This window comes from Cricetulus griseus, chromosome X, assembly GCF_003668045.3.
Source record: "Cricetulus griseus strain 17A/GY chromosome X, alternate assembly CriGri-PICRH-1.0, whole genome shotgun sequence".
Lineage (NCBI taxonomy): Eukaryota > Metazoa > Chordata > Mammalia > Rodentia > Cricetidae > Cricetulus > Cricetulus griseus.
In genome coordinates this window covers 39,244,041-39,257,040 of record NC_048604.1, presented here as the reverse complement: position 1 = coordinate 39,257,040, position 13,000 = coordinate 39,244,041, and the positions used below count along the sequence as shown (strand labels likewise).

The 13,000-nt window shown below is 44.0% G+C and overlaps 1 protein-coding gene across 1 annotated transcript in view; it reads right to left on the bottom strand.

Annotated features, from left to right (window-relative positions):
- Positions 1–13,000, bottom strand: part of LOC100772869 (collagen alpha-6(IV) chain) — a 166,805-nt gene that overhangs the window by 21,745 nt on the left and 132,060 nt on the right. The window contains exons 22-30 of the mRNA XM_035449710.1: positions 12,538–12,721; positions 6,623–6,694; positions 6,260–6,367; positions 5,052–5,273; positions 4,524–4,685; positions 2,725–2,895; positions 1,868–2,011; positions 828–953; positions 219–400 (exon numbers count right to left, since the gene is read on the bottom strand). Coding sequence (XP_035305601.1) covers positions 219–400; positions 828–953; positions 1,868–2,011; positions 2,725–2,895; positions 4,524–4,685; positions 5,052–5,273; positions 6,260–6,367; positions 6,623–6,694; positions 12,538–12,721 — 1,371 coding nt within the window. The remainder of the gene's footprint in view (positions 1–218; positions 401–827; positions 954–1,867; positions 2,012–2,724; positions 2,896–4,523; positions 4,686–5,051; positions 5,274–6,259; positions 6,368–6,622; positions 6,695–12,537; positions 12,722–13,000) is intronic.

Sequence of the window (13,000 nt, the reverse complement as noted above, 5' to 3'; positions counted from 1 at the left end):
CTCTCTCTCACACACACACACACACACACACACACACACACACACACACACACACACACACACACACACACACGGGGAGAGTGAGGCCTCTGAGGTTATCTTGAGGGCAAGGAAGGGTTGGGAAGTAGCCTGGAATCTGGAAGATGGCAACCTAGGGCATGCACCTATGCTGTAAAGGTTCTTTGATGGTGAAGAGACAGGACTCTGGATAAACTTACACTCTTTCCTGGCATTCCTGGGAAACCTGTAATCCCTAGGGACCCCTTCAGGCCGGGTAATCCGATTCTTCCTACAGATCCAGGGGAACCTGGGCTCCCACTGAGTCCTTTGATGGTACTGGACTGTCCAGGAGCTCCTGGTTGGCCTGGTAACCCTGGGATGCCAGGCTCTCCTTTGTCACCTGGGAAAGAAGCAAAATCTGTTAGAAAAGGGCTAGAGGCAACAATAATATTTGTCTAGTTTCAGGTGACCAAAGTCATATACCAAGTGTACTCTCAGGTGAGGGGACGCTAGCTTGGGGTGATGGTGGAAAGAGGAACCATTGATGTCACTTCAGATCTAGTATTGGGCAATATCTATGCCTTACTATCTACCAGACTCTTTCTGGGATACCACAGACTGTGGGTCAAAATTTCAGTTCTGCAGAGCCAATAGTACTCAAAGATCAAGGGGCGCTCAGGAAAAAGGAAGATAGTCTCCTTGAACCCCATGTTGCCTCCCACACTGCCATTCTTGGGGGGTAAGCTTTGCTTTTCTCAGGAAGGAAGCCTAGGATGGGTGTAAATCCTTTCTTGAAAATCACTCCTGAATAGCCCCTGCCTCAGCACCTCTAGGTCCAGGAAATCCATCAGATCCAGTAGAACCTCGGGAGCCTTTTTCTCCTTTGAACCAAAGGTTCAGCATTGGAGGTCTTGGGCCGGATACTCCGATTGACCCTGGATCCCCTCTGTCTCCTGAAGGGAGGCAGAGCAAGCAGTCAGCATGAGAGAGACAGTTTACACACAAAGTCACACTAGGGCTGAATTTATATTGTTTCTTACCACACTACCCCCCAACCCAAGCCAAGTTCTTAGGCCTTTCTATCCTATTCCCTATCCCATCCTCAAACTCTGTGTTTCTGTGTATGCTCTGACTTACTCCAAACCCAAAGCCATCAGTAAGTTTAGACCCTACTCAAAATTCTTTCCCAAGGATGAGTTTGGGAGTATATAATGGAGGCCTCCATTTTGGTTTGAATAAGTGTCCCTGCCCAGATCTGGGTGGTAATGGCTAGATTCTCAGCCATTGACTTCATAGGAAGGAGAGGGAACCTTTGATGCCTGGAATTGAATAGGAGGAAGTCAAGTTATTGAGTACATGTTCTTGAAGGGGACTGTGAGACTCTCGTTCTTATCACTTCCTCAGTTTTGCTTCCCAGCTGCCATGCTCTACTGAGGTACTGTTCCCCCACAGGCCCAGAGGCAACGCGCTCAACTGAGCACAGATGGAATCCTCTGAAACCAAGATCTAAACTAAACCTTTCCCTTCTTATAAACTGTTTATGCTAGGTAATTTTTTCAGTAGTCAAAAGCTGACTAACACAGTCCATAACATGTAGTGTTGACTCTGAAGGGAATAGTCCTTTGTTTTCAAAGGACTTGATTCAGAAGTTCAAACATTTGCCTAATACAGAGTTGGCATTCATCACATGAATGACAAAGTTGACAAGCAACATACACTTTGAAAAACAAAATGTTTTTTTAATCTCTCTCTCTCTCTCTCTCTCTCTCTCTCTCTCTCTGTGTGTGTGTGTGTGTGTGTGTGTGTGTCTGTCTGTATCTGTGTCTCTGTCTCTCTCTGTGTCTCTGCTTCTATCTCTTTTTCTCACCTTTTTCACCTGGACTACCAGTCTGTCCAGGTTGTCCCACCTTTCCAAATGACCCAGGAAATCCCTTTATTCCAGCAGCTCCAGGGATACCAGGAAGGCCAGGTAATCCGGGAAACCCTACTGGTCCAGAGGACCCCCGTTCACCTGTTGAAAAGCAAAACTTTCTTTTATTAATGTTTCTGTTGTACATACAAGGAAAGAAAGGGAGGCACAATCTCACAGAGAAGAAGTTGCAGAAAGGATTTGAACAGGTTTCTCTAACTCTAAAGTCTGTTTTTACCAAGCTGCTTAGTTATTATCCATCCCAGGTCTCTCAGAACAGGCACACAGCACTAAGCACCAGGAAAAACTTGAAGATATAGGCTCTTTTGCTTTATGTCATTAAGTTCAGAGCACATGTCAAGAACAAAAAAGCCTAGGTCTAGGAGGAAAGAGGTGAGCACAACCTTGCCCCTTTGTGCTAACCAGTTGTATGCCGTCCTGAGACTAGGCATTTTCTCTCATTTAAAGCAGAGATGCCACACGCCTAACCACTGCTATGGAAATCATAGGAGGTGAGAGCTGTTAGGCTCCTTGTAATGTGTCGTGCTGAGTGATCTATATGCAGCTGTTATTGTCCTGAACCTTTCTGACCATGTTAATCATCCCATTGTCCCAAACAACAAGCAGTTTGAGTGACTCACATTAGGTGACCATCTTCCTTTAATACAAGCCTGGTCTAAATAATTTGCTCCAAAAAGCCTGCCTACCTCCTGTTCCTGGGCAGAGGGGAGGGAACTATTTGGGCAGCGCAGAATGAATGCTCCTTCTGGGTAGCCCCTGTCCACTTCACTAGTCTTCCCTATTATTTCACTTACCCTTTTGGCCTGGGATGCCTGGCAACCCAGTGACTCCTGAGAAACCTGGGCTTCCCAGGAAACCAGCTGACCCTTGAGAACCAGGAAGGCCTTTTATTCCAGGAAGACCTCGTTTTCCAGTTGACCCGGGTTGACCTATGTTGCCTCTTTGACCCTTTTTTCCAGATTGCCCTGAATGGAAAGAACACAGGCCAGCCATTAAGTGAGGTTCTGGTCAGATTTGGGCCATGGCTTATTCCCCTTGGTTCTGATTGCTGGCTTGTTGAGTTTTGTCCATGGCCCTTTAACGATACCCAGTGAGAGCTGTCAACAAGCTGAGTGCTAAATTGCTCAGAGCATTCGTACCTACCACCCAGAGCAACATGCTAAATGCCTATGGCTTCTAGCATGGCACAATGGTGTGTTGGAAACTCAACTGCCTTGTGATTCTAACTTCTTTATGAATGTGGTTTACACTGGAGCCTCTAAATGGAGCTCTGGGAATCCAGGGTGGCAACAGGACTCTGGTTTCCTGGCACTTACACTCTGAATCCAGTTGCAATGGTTGTTTCCCCAGCCAATTGGTGAAGTAGAGGTTAAAGCTGAGCTGTTGTTCTATCTTCCCAGGGAGTCTTGGATACAGGGTTGCCCTTTTAATCCCTCAAGCAAGCGGTTAAGTCAGCCAGTTCCTTGGCATTAGGTTTGAAAGACCCCCTAGTGCCAAGTACTGTAGAGACCCACAAGGCCCATTTGATCTCCTGGGCCCTCTGAGCCTTCTGTCACCATGCTTTAAGTTGGTCAATGGGATTAACCTCCTGAGCTGCTGCCAAAGTGGAATGTCCAGGTACAAAGCAAGGAAATTAAAAAAAGCAAAGGATTAAATCAATGAGACACAAGTATTTGGGCTCCCAAGGACCTGAATGAATGGCTGACTTAGCTTTCCATGAAATGAAAAGCGTCAAGTAGCTGCCAGCCCCAGGATTCCATTGGGAAGTTGTGAAGAAAGCTCTGTAACAAGAGAGTGAAATACAATGGGAACCAACCCTCTAGCAGGGGTTCAGCAATCCCTGGCCTTGTAAGCAAAGCCATGTTATAGTTGATAATCAGATAATTCCCCAGTGGGGAGTCTTAGTTGGTGAGCTTGTGGGCTGTTTTTTTTTCTTCTTTATGGCAGTAGCTTACATGAAGACCCCAGAAACAGAAGGACAAAGGAGATAAAGCAAATATTAACGGCTCTGCAAATAACTCAGCTTCAGTAACTTAGTAAGGAGGCACAGTGAGGATAATGGTATCAAAGTCCTTGTTACCGAGTGAAAGCCCCTGCTTGCCTATGGATCCTCAGAGGCATGTTCCCCTGACAGGCATATTCCCCTCACAGGCTGTCCTGGTGATCCTGGTGATCCAGGGTTGCCCCTCTCACTGGGCAGGGGTGCGTGTGTGGTGAGGGTGAGGGTGAGGGGAGTTCAGCCCCAGCTCTCTGTCAAATCAGGCTCACCATAGCCCCAGTGAGGGTACAACACACCTCAACACAGGGTGGTTTCTTTAATAGAGAAAGGCCAGAGGCAGGCCAAAGCATCAAAAGGGGGCAGGAGGCCGTGGAAGACAAAAATGACAGAGATTTGCTGTCATAGTTCAGAAGCTAAACAGTAGCAGTGTGTTTTGCCTGGCACAGCCAGGGTGATTTGGGATCTGACACTAGAGAGGTTAGGAAAATCAAATCTCCTCGATTCTGACCACGTCACAGTGCCACTATTAGTCCCCAGGATGCCTAAGCCTAGCTAAAGTCTATCAAGTTGGGGTCCTTCCTGCAATGGGCCTACCTGAAATGCCTGGAAGGCCTGGTGCTCCTGGGAGTCCAGATGCGCCCTTGATGCCAAGTGGATCACTAGACCCTGTGGGTCCTGGCTGTCCTGGTGATCCTGGTGATCCAGGGTTGCCCCTCTCACCTTTGGGGCCTAGCATACCAGACTTCCCATTCAAACCTAATAAAAAAGGAGGGGACAGATGTTTATAGCCTGGATTACAGGGAGGCTCTGGGTCACCAAACCATCTTCCAATGGAAGGGCTTGGCCCACGATTCACCTCAGGTGACACTGTCTTCTCTTCTCAACAGCTTTGCAAGAATTTGACTATTGGTTACAGCTACCCCTGAAATTGCTATCATAGGAAAATGGACTCTAACCACAGAAGGAAAAATTTTCCCCAAAGAGAGAATAAAATGTCATTTTAGATGCCTAATTAATTATTTCAGATTCAGCCATGTATTTCATGCATGTATTTATGCAAAGACAGCAGTTACTTTACATAAAGTTTTGTTCATTGTTAAGTATGGGGTCAAGAAGAGTCACCCTTGGGTCCCGGAAGGCCAGAGTCTCCAGGAAATCCTTTGTCCCCTGGCAATCCCTGTAGGCCTTGCTCCCCTGAAGCACCATTTTCGGCACCAAAGATGTCACCAGTGGCTCCCTTGGAACCTGTTAAACCTGGACTGCCAGCCTTTCCAGGCAAGCCATCTTTTCCAGGAAGCCCAGGAAACCCAGGCAATCCCTTCTCCCCACGAGGTCCAGGAAATCCTAAAAGTAAAGAGGCAAAGGTAAAAAAGGCCATGGATGTTTACAAGCAATTTATATGGATAGAGATCTGAGACAGTTTTTTTCTAATACAAAAGCTAATATAACAATAATGATTAACAGTCTCCATTCCTTCAAGGATTTGTACAGAGGTAGGGACTACACCACATGAGTGGGAGAAAAGTCTAGTTCTGGGAGGCTGGGAATAGGCACAGCTTAGCAACCTGCTCCTGTTTCTGGGGCTCAGTAGTTACTAAGAGCCCAAGTCACAACAAGGCCTTCTGTCCAAAGCTTAGGCTATCTTGTACTTATTAAACTCCAGATATCATGCCCTCCCTCTTAAGAGGGCAGAAAGTAGTGGAAAGACCTGAAGCGATGCTAAACACTAGAGCAGGTGGCCCAGGATAGAACTCGAGCACTAGAACAATGGCAGTTTAGAACTTATAGTGACACACAGATTATTGGCTCTATCCTGGAGCTTTTGCTCACTGGGCATTGTGAGCAGGCTGAGAATTTTCATGACTACCAAGTTCCCAGGTGCTGCAGGTGCTGACCCAGGGAACATAGTCAGAGAAGCAGTGATACCCTGCTGTCCTGAAGCTCAGGTTGGAACAGCTCTAGAAAGGGGAAGACACGGGTAGCTTCTGGACTGATTTGAACTCCTTTCTCTGACCTCTCAGAAGTTCATCTGGGACATTTCCACAAGACTTGGAAGCAGACAACTGCAGAGCCCTGCCTTTGTCAATAGTGGCTTTGTGAAATATCAGTTTCCTCATTTGAGAGTTAAGGGGTTGGCTCCATTGGTTTTATGTGGCCCTTATTGCTATGTTATGCCCTCATTCTATGGCTCTCCATTGATTGCATTTTGCCTGGAAGTCAACTCAAACCACCTCATCTACACCAGGGAGTAGACCTAGCTTATTGTCATCAGTGGAGAGTGAAAACAACCCAAAAATGACAGCCACACAAGGGGTGACTTTTTTCCTTACCTGGCAGTCCTGGGAGATGAATTAACCCCGGACTTCCGGGCTTTCCTTTACTTCCATGAGCGCCAGGCTTGCCTGGAATTCCAGGGAGGCCCCGAGCTCCTTTAGAGCCTGAAACCCCAAGTGTAGGTAGTGAGGGGAAAGGAACACTACCTCCGATAGGCTAGACTTAGGAGGCTTAGTCAACAATCGTACTCTTTGCCGTTCTCCCTGAGTCTTGCCTCCCCATACCACACTCTCCAGCAGCTGTTTCCTCAGTTGCTCAGAACACCCTAGAGTGGTACCCTCATGTGCTATTGGGGTCCTCTGCTTCTTTTGATTCAAGGCCTTTAAAGTGTGCGTACTTTCTCTGGCCTCATTCCATACCTGGGAATCCAGGAGCTCCAGGAAATCCTGATGGACCATACGACCCAGGGATAATACAAGGCAAGGTGACTCCTGTAAATAAATGATAGGACATGGGACTGTGAACTCACCAAGTCAAAGAAGAGTTTCCCTCATATTCTCCTTTCCTTCTATTCTATTTAGTGAACAACCATAGCTCCCCACTCAGCAGCTAGGAGCACACACATAAAGCTTAACATCTGAAACTCTTGGGAGGCATTACTAGCACAATTGTTTATCCTTGTTATTAGTGAAATGGAGTATTACTTATTGAACCACTGGTGCCTGATGGGCAAGCAGCCACCTAGGTTAGGTGTTACCTAACAAGGTTTCTTAGAGGTGGCCTGTGCAGGAACAGCAGCAAACAGCAATTGTGTGCTCACTATTCCTAGATAGTGTCTCTTGCCAGCACGGGCACTTAGGTTTCAGCTTTGAGGGTTTGTGATGTCTACATTATTAGAGTGGATAACTTGAAGCCATAGCTATTCAAGTTCACACCTACACTTCTTCCTCTTTTAAAAAAGTATGAATTTATTTTTAACATTGTCTGCATAAGGGTGTTTTGTCTGCCTGAATGTGCACCACGTATGTGCCCGGTGCCCATGGAGGCCACAAGAGGGTGTTGGATCCCCTGGAACTGGAGTTAGAGATGGTTGTGAGCTTCCATGTAGTTTCTGGGCACTGAAGCCAGGTCCTCTGGAAGAGCAGCCAGTGCTCCAAATCACTGTGCCATCTTTCCAGCCCCAACCCCCCTTTTATTTGCAAGAGGGTTTTCTTCAACGCATTATCAGGTGTCCTTGTTCAGATATGTATGTGTCTAAACTAAGGAAACACTTAAGACCACTCCCTTGGTCATGACAAATTGAGACTCCTCAATTCCTTATTGGAAACTGTAAACTCTGCTACTCAGGGAATAGAGATAGTCAATTTTGGTATTCAAGGTGCTGAAATTAGCATTCACAGCTTTTTCTGTAGGAAATTCTTTGCTCATTCATACTGCGAATAAATAGTCTGTAGGATCACAGAGGGGAGGTTTAATAAACTATTGGTGACAGATTGTTTGTGAACTTCCTCAAATGCCATTTGTAAACAATTGCTATGCTAATTAAAATTAGCCTGTCCTATTCATTAAAATGATTCCCCAAGGTCTGTCTTAAACTACAGAGCCAATGGTTCCAATAAAACTCTGTAGCATTTGTTAAAAAACAACAACAAAAGAACACAACTCTAAAAACAACTCGTATAGAATAAGATTATTTTTGAAAACTATATATAAAGCCTATGAGTCAGACTGCTTACACAAGCAACTGTCATTTCTCCTTTTACTTATGTCTGCTCTCCAATACAAAGTCCTGTTTAAAAACCAAACAAGCCAGGTGGTGGTGGTACACGCTTTAATCCCAGCACTCGGAGGTAGAGGCAGGTGGATCTCTGTGAGCTCGAGGCCAGTCTGGTCTACAGAGTACCAGGACAGTCTCCAAAGCTACAGAGAAACCCTGTCTTGAAAAACAAACACAAAATAAAACAAACAAACAAACAAACTCACTTGTTTCAGTCCTATGTCAAGATCAGGAATTGAACAGTATATGCACTGGTTATACTGGGCTCAGAAGCCAGACAGAACTTAAGCTAGTGTCTGATTACATACATGTATGGGAAAAATCTTAAGTTCTCTGAGCCTTGTATGAGAAAGGGGAACTGTAGGGGACCAAAAACTATCAATTAGAAAGTTCCTCGGGGTCCATACCTCTGGCTCCATCTTTCAGAAACCTGAATCTCCATTATATTGCAGATGCTGGCTAATTGCTGCCGGATGGCATGGCCTCAGTGGAGAATGTCTCCTAGCTTGCATTAGAACAGGCCTAGGCCCCAGCAAGAGATAGGGAACTACCTATCCAATAGTGTCTGTGAGCAGTACATGAAACAGACATAGACACACTTGATCCACTGCCTGGCACCCTGCTGCATGCTCAGCCAATGGCAGTTCCTATCTTCCTTGAGAGGTGTCCAGAGCAGCTCCTGTAAGTCAATCCCTCACTTCCTACCTCAGTCGTTCTTGTGATGGTACTTGAGAGCTTTCTAGACCTTGCGCTCTTCTGATCATGTTGCCCACAGGTAGAAAGATGGCCATCATGTCACACACTAAGGTTGCAGAGCTATCTCTGAGAGGTATTTCCCCATTGTGGAAATGTGTTCTATTAACAGGAATCTCAGAGTGAGACACTTCACTGGGAGGGAGTCCTGTACTCTGCCAGGGCCCAGAATTATTGAATGAAGGGGAAAGACTACCCGTGTAGCTGGTGTTATGAAAGGGACCCTATACAAGACTCTCCTGCTACTCAACTAACTCCATAGCCCATTAGTTTCAGTGTCTGTGTCTTACTGTTGTATTTCTATTAACTTACTCATATGTCCCAGGACAAACTAAGGAAAATATAAATATCCCTGAGTGGAATGTAAATATAAAGCCACTGATTTCCCCAATTTATCAGACTAGTTTCGTAGATTCTTTCCACCCATGAGAACCAAATCAGAGCAAAGCCTTTAAAAGATGGAATGAGGCCAGCCAGCTACTCTAGGAAAGAAAAATGGTACCTGAAGGAAGTAGGTAGAATCCAGAAGAAATCAAGGACACATTCCCCTCCATGATTTCCCCCTTATAATTTGACCCAGACTACTATACTGCATTGTATTTTGCAAGGAGGGGTTTAAAATGATGGGAAGGTTAAGGACTTCCCATCACTCCGTATTGTATCTGGCTTTTTCTCTACATTGTCATGTTTTTGGCTTCACAATCCTGAATTCAGACCATTCTCAATAAAGCAGAAGTCAGCTTTAGCTATGTTATGCTATTTAGCTATGTTATGGATATGCAAAAAATGACCACATAATTCAGAATTTTCACCATGAATACCAAAATTCATCTTTAGAACATAAAGCACCTCTAGTTTTCAAGATTCTGTTATTTCTATTTGTTCTGAGACTATATAATAGAGACCAGACATGCAGGGCTCCTTGCACATGTACCTTGAAAGGCATGTTATAACTCAATAACAGTTCAGAAAATGCAATTAGAAATCAGTCAGTCCATCAACACACATGGTGGAGGAAATCAGCCCCTCTCAGGAACTGCATACCACTTCCTTCTCTAGTGCCCTGGAGGTATGCACAAAGGAGCCCTTAAAGCAGTGTCAGTGGCCAGTGACAGCCTCTGCATCCCAGCCTCACAATTACCCTGCCTCCAAAAAGGGTACAATGTGGTATTTCAGATATTGTGTGCATCAGAGGAAAAGGTGAACAAAAGAGAAAAGGCTATGCTGACATCACTGTCTGAGAACCTGGAGATGTAGTGAGCTCTCACCTCCCTCTGTGTCTAAGTCTCTTTCACCAGTCTCTTCACCTGCTGCAGCAGTAATCACCTAGACCAATTATGGACAAGAGAAAATGAAGCTAAGACACGTGTTTGTTGAGTCCCAAGGGAGGTCTGTGTACAGACCAGATACACTTGCTAACTACATTCATTGTGGGCATTGAGTGGAGTGCTGGCACCCAGGAATAATTAAGTACACAGAAGCCATTTGAAGTAATAACCTGCGTGATAGATTACATTGGGAATCTGGAGCCAGAGCCTCTATAGCGACCATCAGTTGTCAGTGTTCCCAGAGTTTGTAGTAATTCATACCACTAAGTTGAACAGCTTCTGATGACTACATGTCCTTCCACGGCAATTCAGTTGTCTACTCCTGGGCTATCACTGGTAGGAATAGGCAACATTTAGGAACAGCACCTTAAATTTTTGTAATAGAAATGGCTATAATGCATAAAGGTGCTTTTAAATGATTTGAAAAAAAATACTACACATTTAGTGAGTTATATTTAGGTACTGAAGAGAAAAAAGAGAGATAACATCTAAATGAAGTACTTTCTGTGTGTGGTGGTGCAGATATTTAATCCCAGCACTTAGGAGGTAGAGGTAGGATGAGTTCAAGGCCATCCTGGTCTATTATAGTGAGTTCTAGGATAGCCAAGGCCATGTAGAATGATCCTGCCTCAAAAAAACCAATCAATCAATCAATCAATCAATCAATCAATCAATCAATCAATCAATCAATCCGGCAAGCAAGCAAACATCCCAAATACAAAACTAAAGAAGGTATTTATTTGAAAATCCAGCTACTTCTAAAAGAACATATTCGATATAAGGTGCCTTTCAGTCTAGACTTCTTAGCACTGTGTTCCTGAGAACTTTCTGTATCCAGGAACTCAAACTAGTGAGTTTGGGATAGAAGATATCCTACTGGTTTTCTCCATGATGCAGCCTCATCTCAAACAAAAAGACTGTTGATAATATCCAAAAGGTTTGAGGGTATACAAGTTTATAGGTGTCATGCATTGTAACTAAATTTAAAACCTAGTTGCCTTCAAAATGGGTTGAGAGTGATCCATCAACAGTTGAAGACCAATAGAATGGCCATAAATATATCTCCAGGGTATAGAGTTGAAACCAGAACTTCTCAAAGGAAAATTGGTATTATTTAATAAGACACAGACTAGGGAAGTAGAAAGCTTTCCTAGCTTGTACAAGGCCCAGGGTTGCATCCTTAACACCGCACACAAACACAGAAATTCCTCAAAGCTTTCATAAAACTTTGTGAAATGAAATTCTGACTTGGTTTCAAGAACCTTGGATGAAGTTTTAGCCTGTGCCATTGTGCTTATCACGTTAATTAAAATAGATTTTAAAATCCAGCTATATAAGACATTATATCTTGTTTTTATTTGTTAAATCATTCAAGGTTATTAGGAAGGGCTTTTCCTCTGCAAGTAAATATGAGTCTCTATGTTGTACCCTGCTAGGCAGGTTGAGAGGGTAAGAAACATCACCTTCCTTAGTATCTAGAAACTTTACAATGTTGTTGTAAAGGGAAATCATTGATGGGGGCAGACATAATTGAAGTAATGGCACAGTGTAGAAGTCAAGGGAACTCTAAATGGCAGAAGGTATTTAATTGTCAGCAATGTGCATACATAGAATTGAGAGGGAAAAGTCAACAAGGAATAGAAACTACATAGGAAATTATCTTTTGCTCACTTATCTATCCATCCATCCATCCATCCATCCATCCATCCATCCATCCATCCATCCATCTTTTCTGAAAGCACATAGGTGTTTGATAAACTAGGTATCAGATAATGAGAACTTACCAGGAACAGGAGAAAATTTCCAAGAATGAGATAACCCTAAATTTTCAAACTTCGATGACTATGAGAAGTGTGGTGCCATTATTATAAATGTAGAAGTCACAGAACACAAGACTGTGATGAAGATACATTATGACTGCACAAAAGACAAGGTTTTATGGGGCCTTCATAATATAAAAGCAGGAATGTTACCCATTCTAATCCTTGAAATTCAAGAGGGAAAATAATGTATTGAAGGGAGTCAAGTATCAGATAAGGGTTAGGTTAAAATCTCTGAACAATCTAAGGTTCTGTCGGTTGGGAAAGGTTTTGGTTTGCTGATAGTATAACCATAAAACTTAGAGAATGATTTCTCAAACCTCCCATTAACTATTTTGATGGTGTTTACAACATAGAGTCATCCATCATCTTGAACTTTTCTATGGGCTATGGGCTCAGAACTTGTCTAGGTGGCTCTGTGACATCAGCTCAGTTAGGAGTTTTCATTAAGAAGGGCTGAAATCAACATTGTTCTACCTTATAAACTTACCACAATACAATTATGATCCATTTCCTATTTGAAAACCCTTGAGGATTGACTGTAATGATTACAGCTAGCCAGATCTCCTTTTATGACGCATTTCATGCATATGAGTCATGGTCATTCTAAGAAAGGTTGATTTTCTGAGTCTAAACCATCTGATTCTATGACTCACCTTGAGCTCCACGGAAACCTTGTTGCCCCGGCAACCCATCTACTCCTTTATCTCCAGGAAGTCCACGGGGCCCAGGAAGTCCTGGCAGCCCAATTCCTGGTGGTCCAGTTGGACCATCATGTCCCTTTTCACCGGGAAGTCCTGGTGACCCCTTTTCTCCTGGGAAGCCAGATCCACTATCTCCCTAGAGAACAAAGAAAAAAGAGAATGGGAGTTCATTTTAAGTCTTATCTTAAAAGGCTTCTAACCACAGTGATAAGGTAGCCAGTGAACAATGTTTTGTGCTTTGTGAACATTCTTCATCATTCTAGTTGATCAATCAACCTTTGAGTTTGCCGAGTGGAGATGAGTCTTGCTAACTCTGGGTGATCTGACTTTATTAAGTGAGGCTAGGGGAACAAAGTAGGGAGTGAGGATGGCACCAACAACCTTTGAGGTCAATGAAAGCAACTTGATTACATGG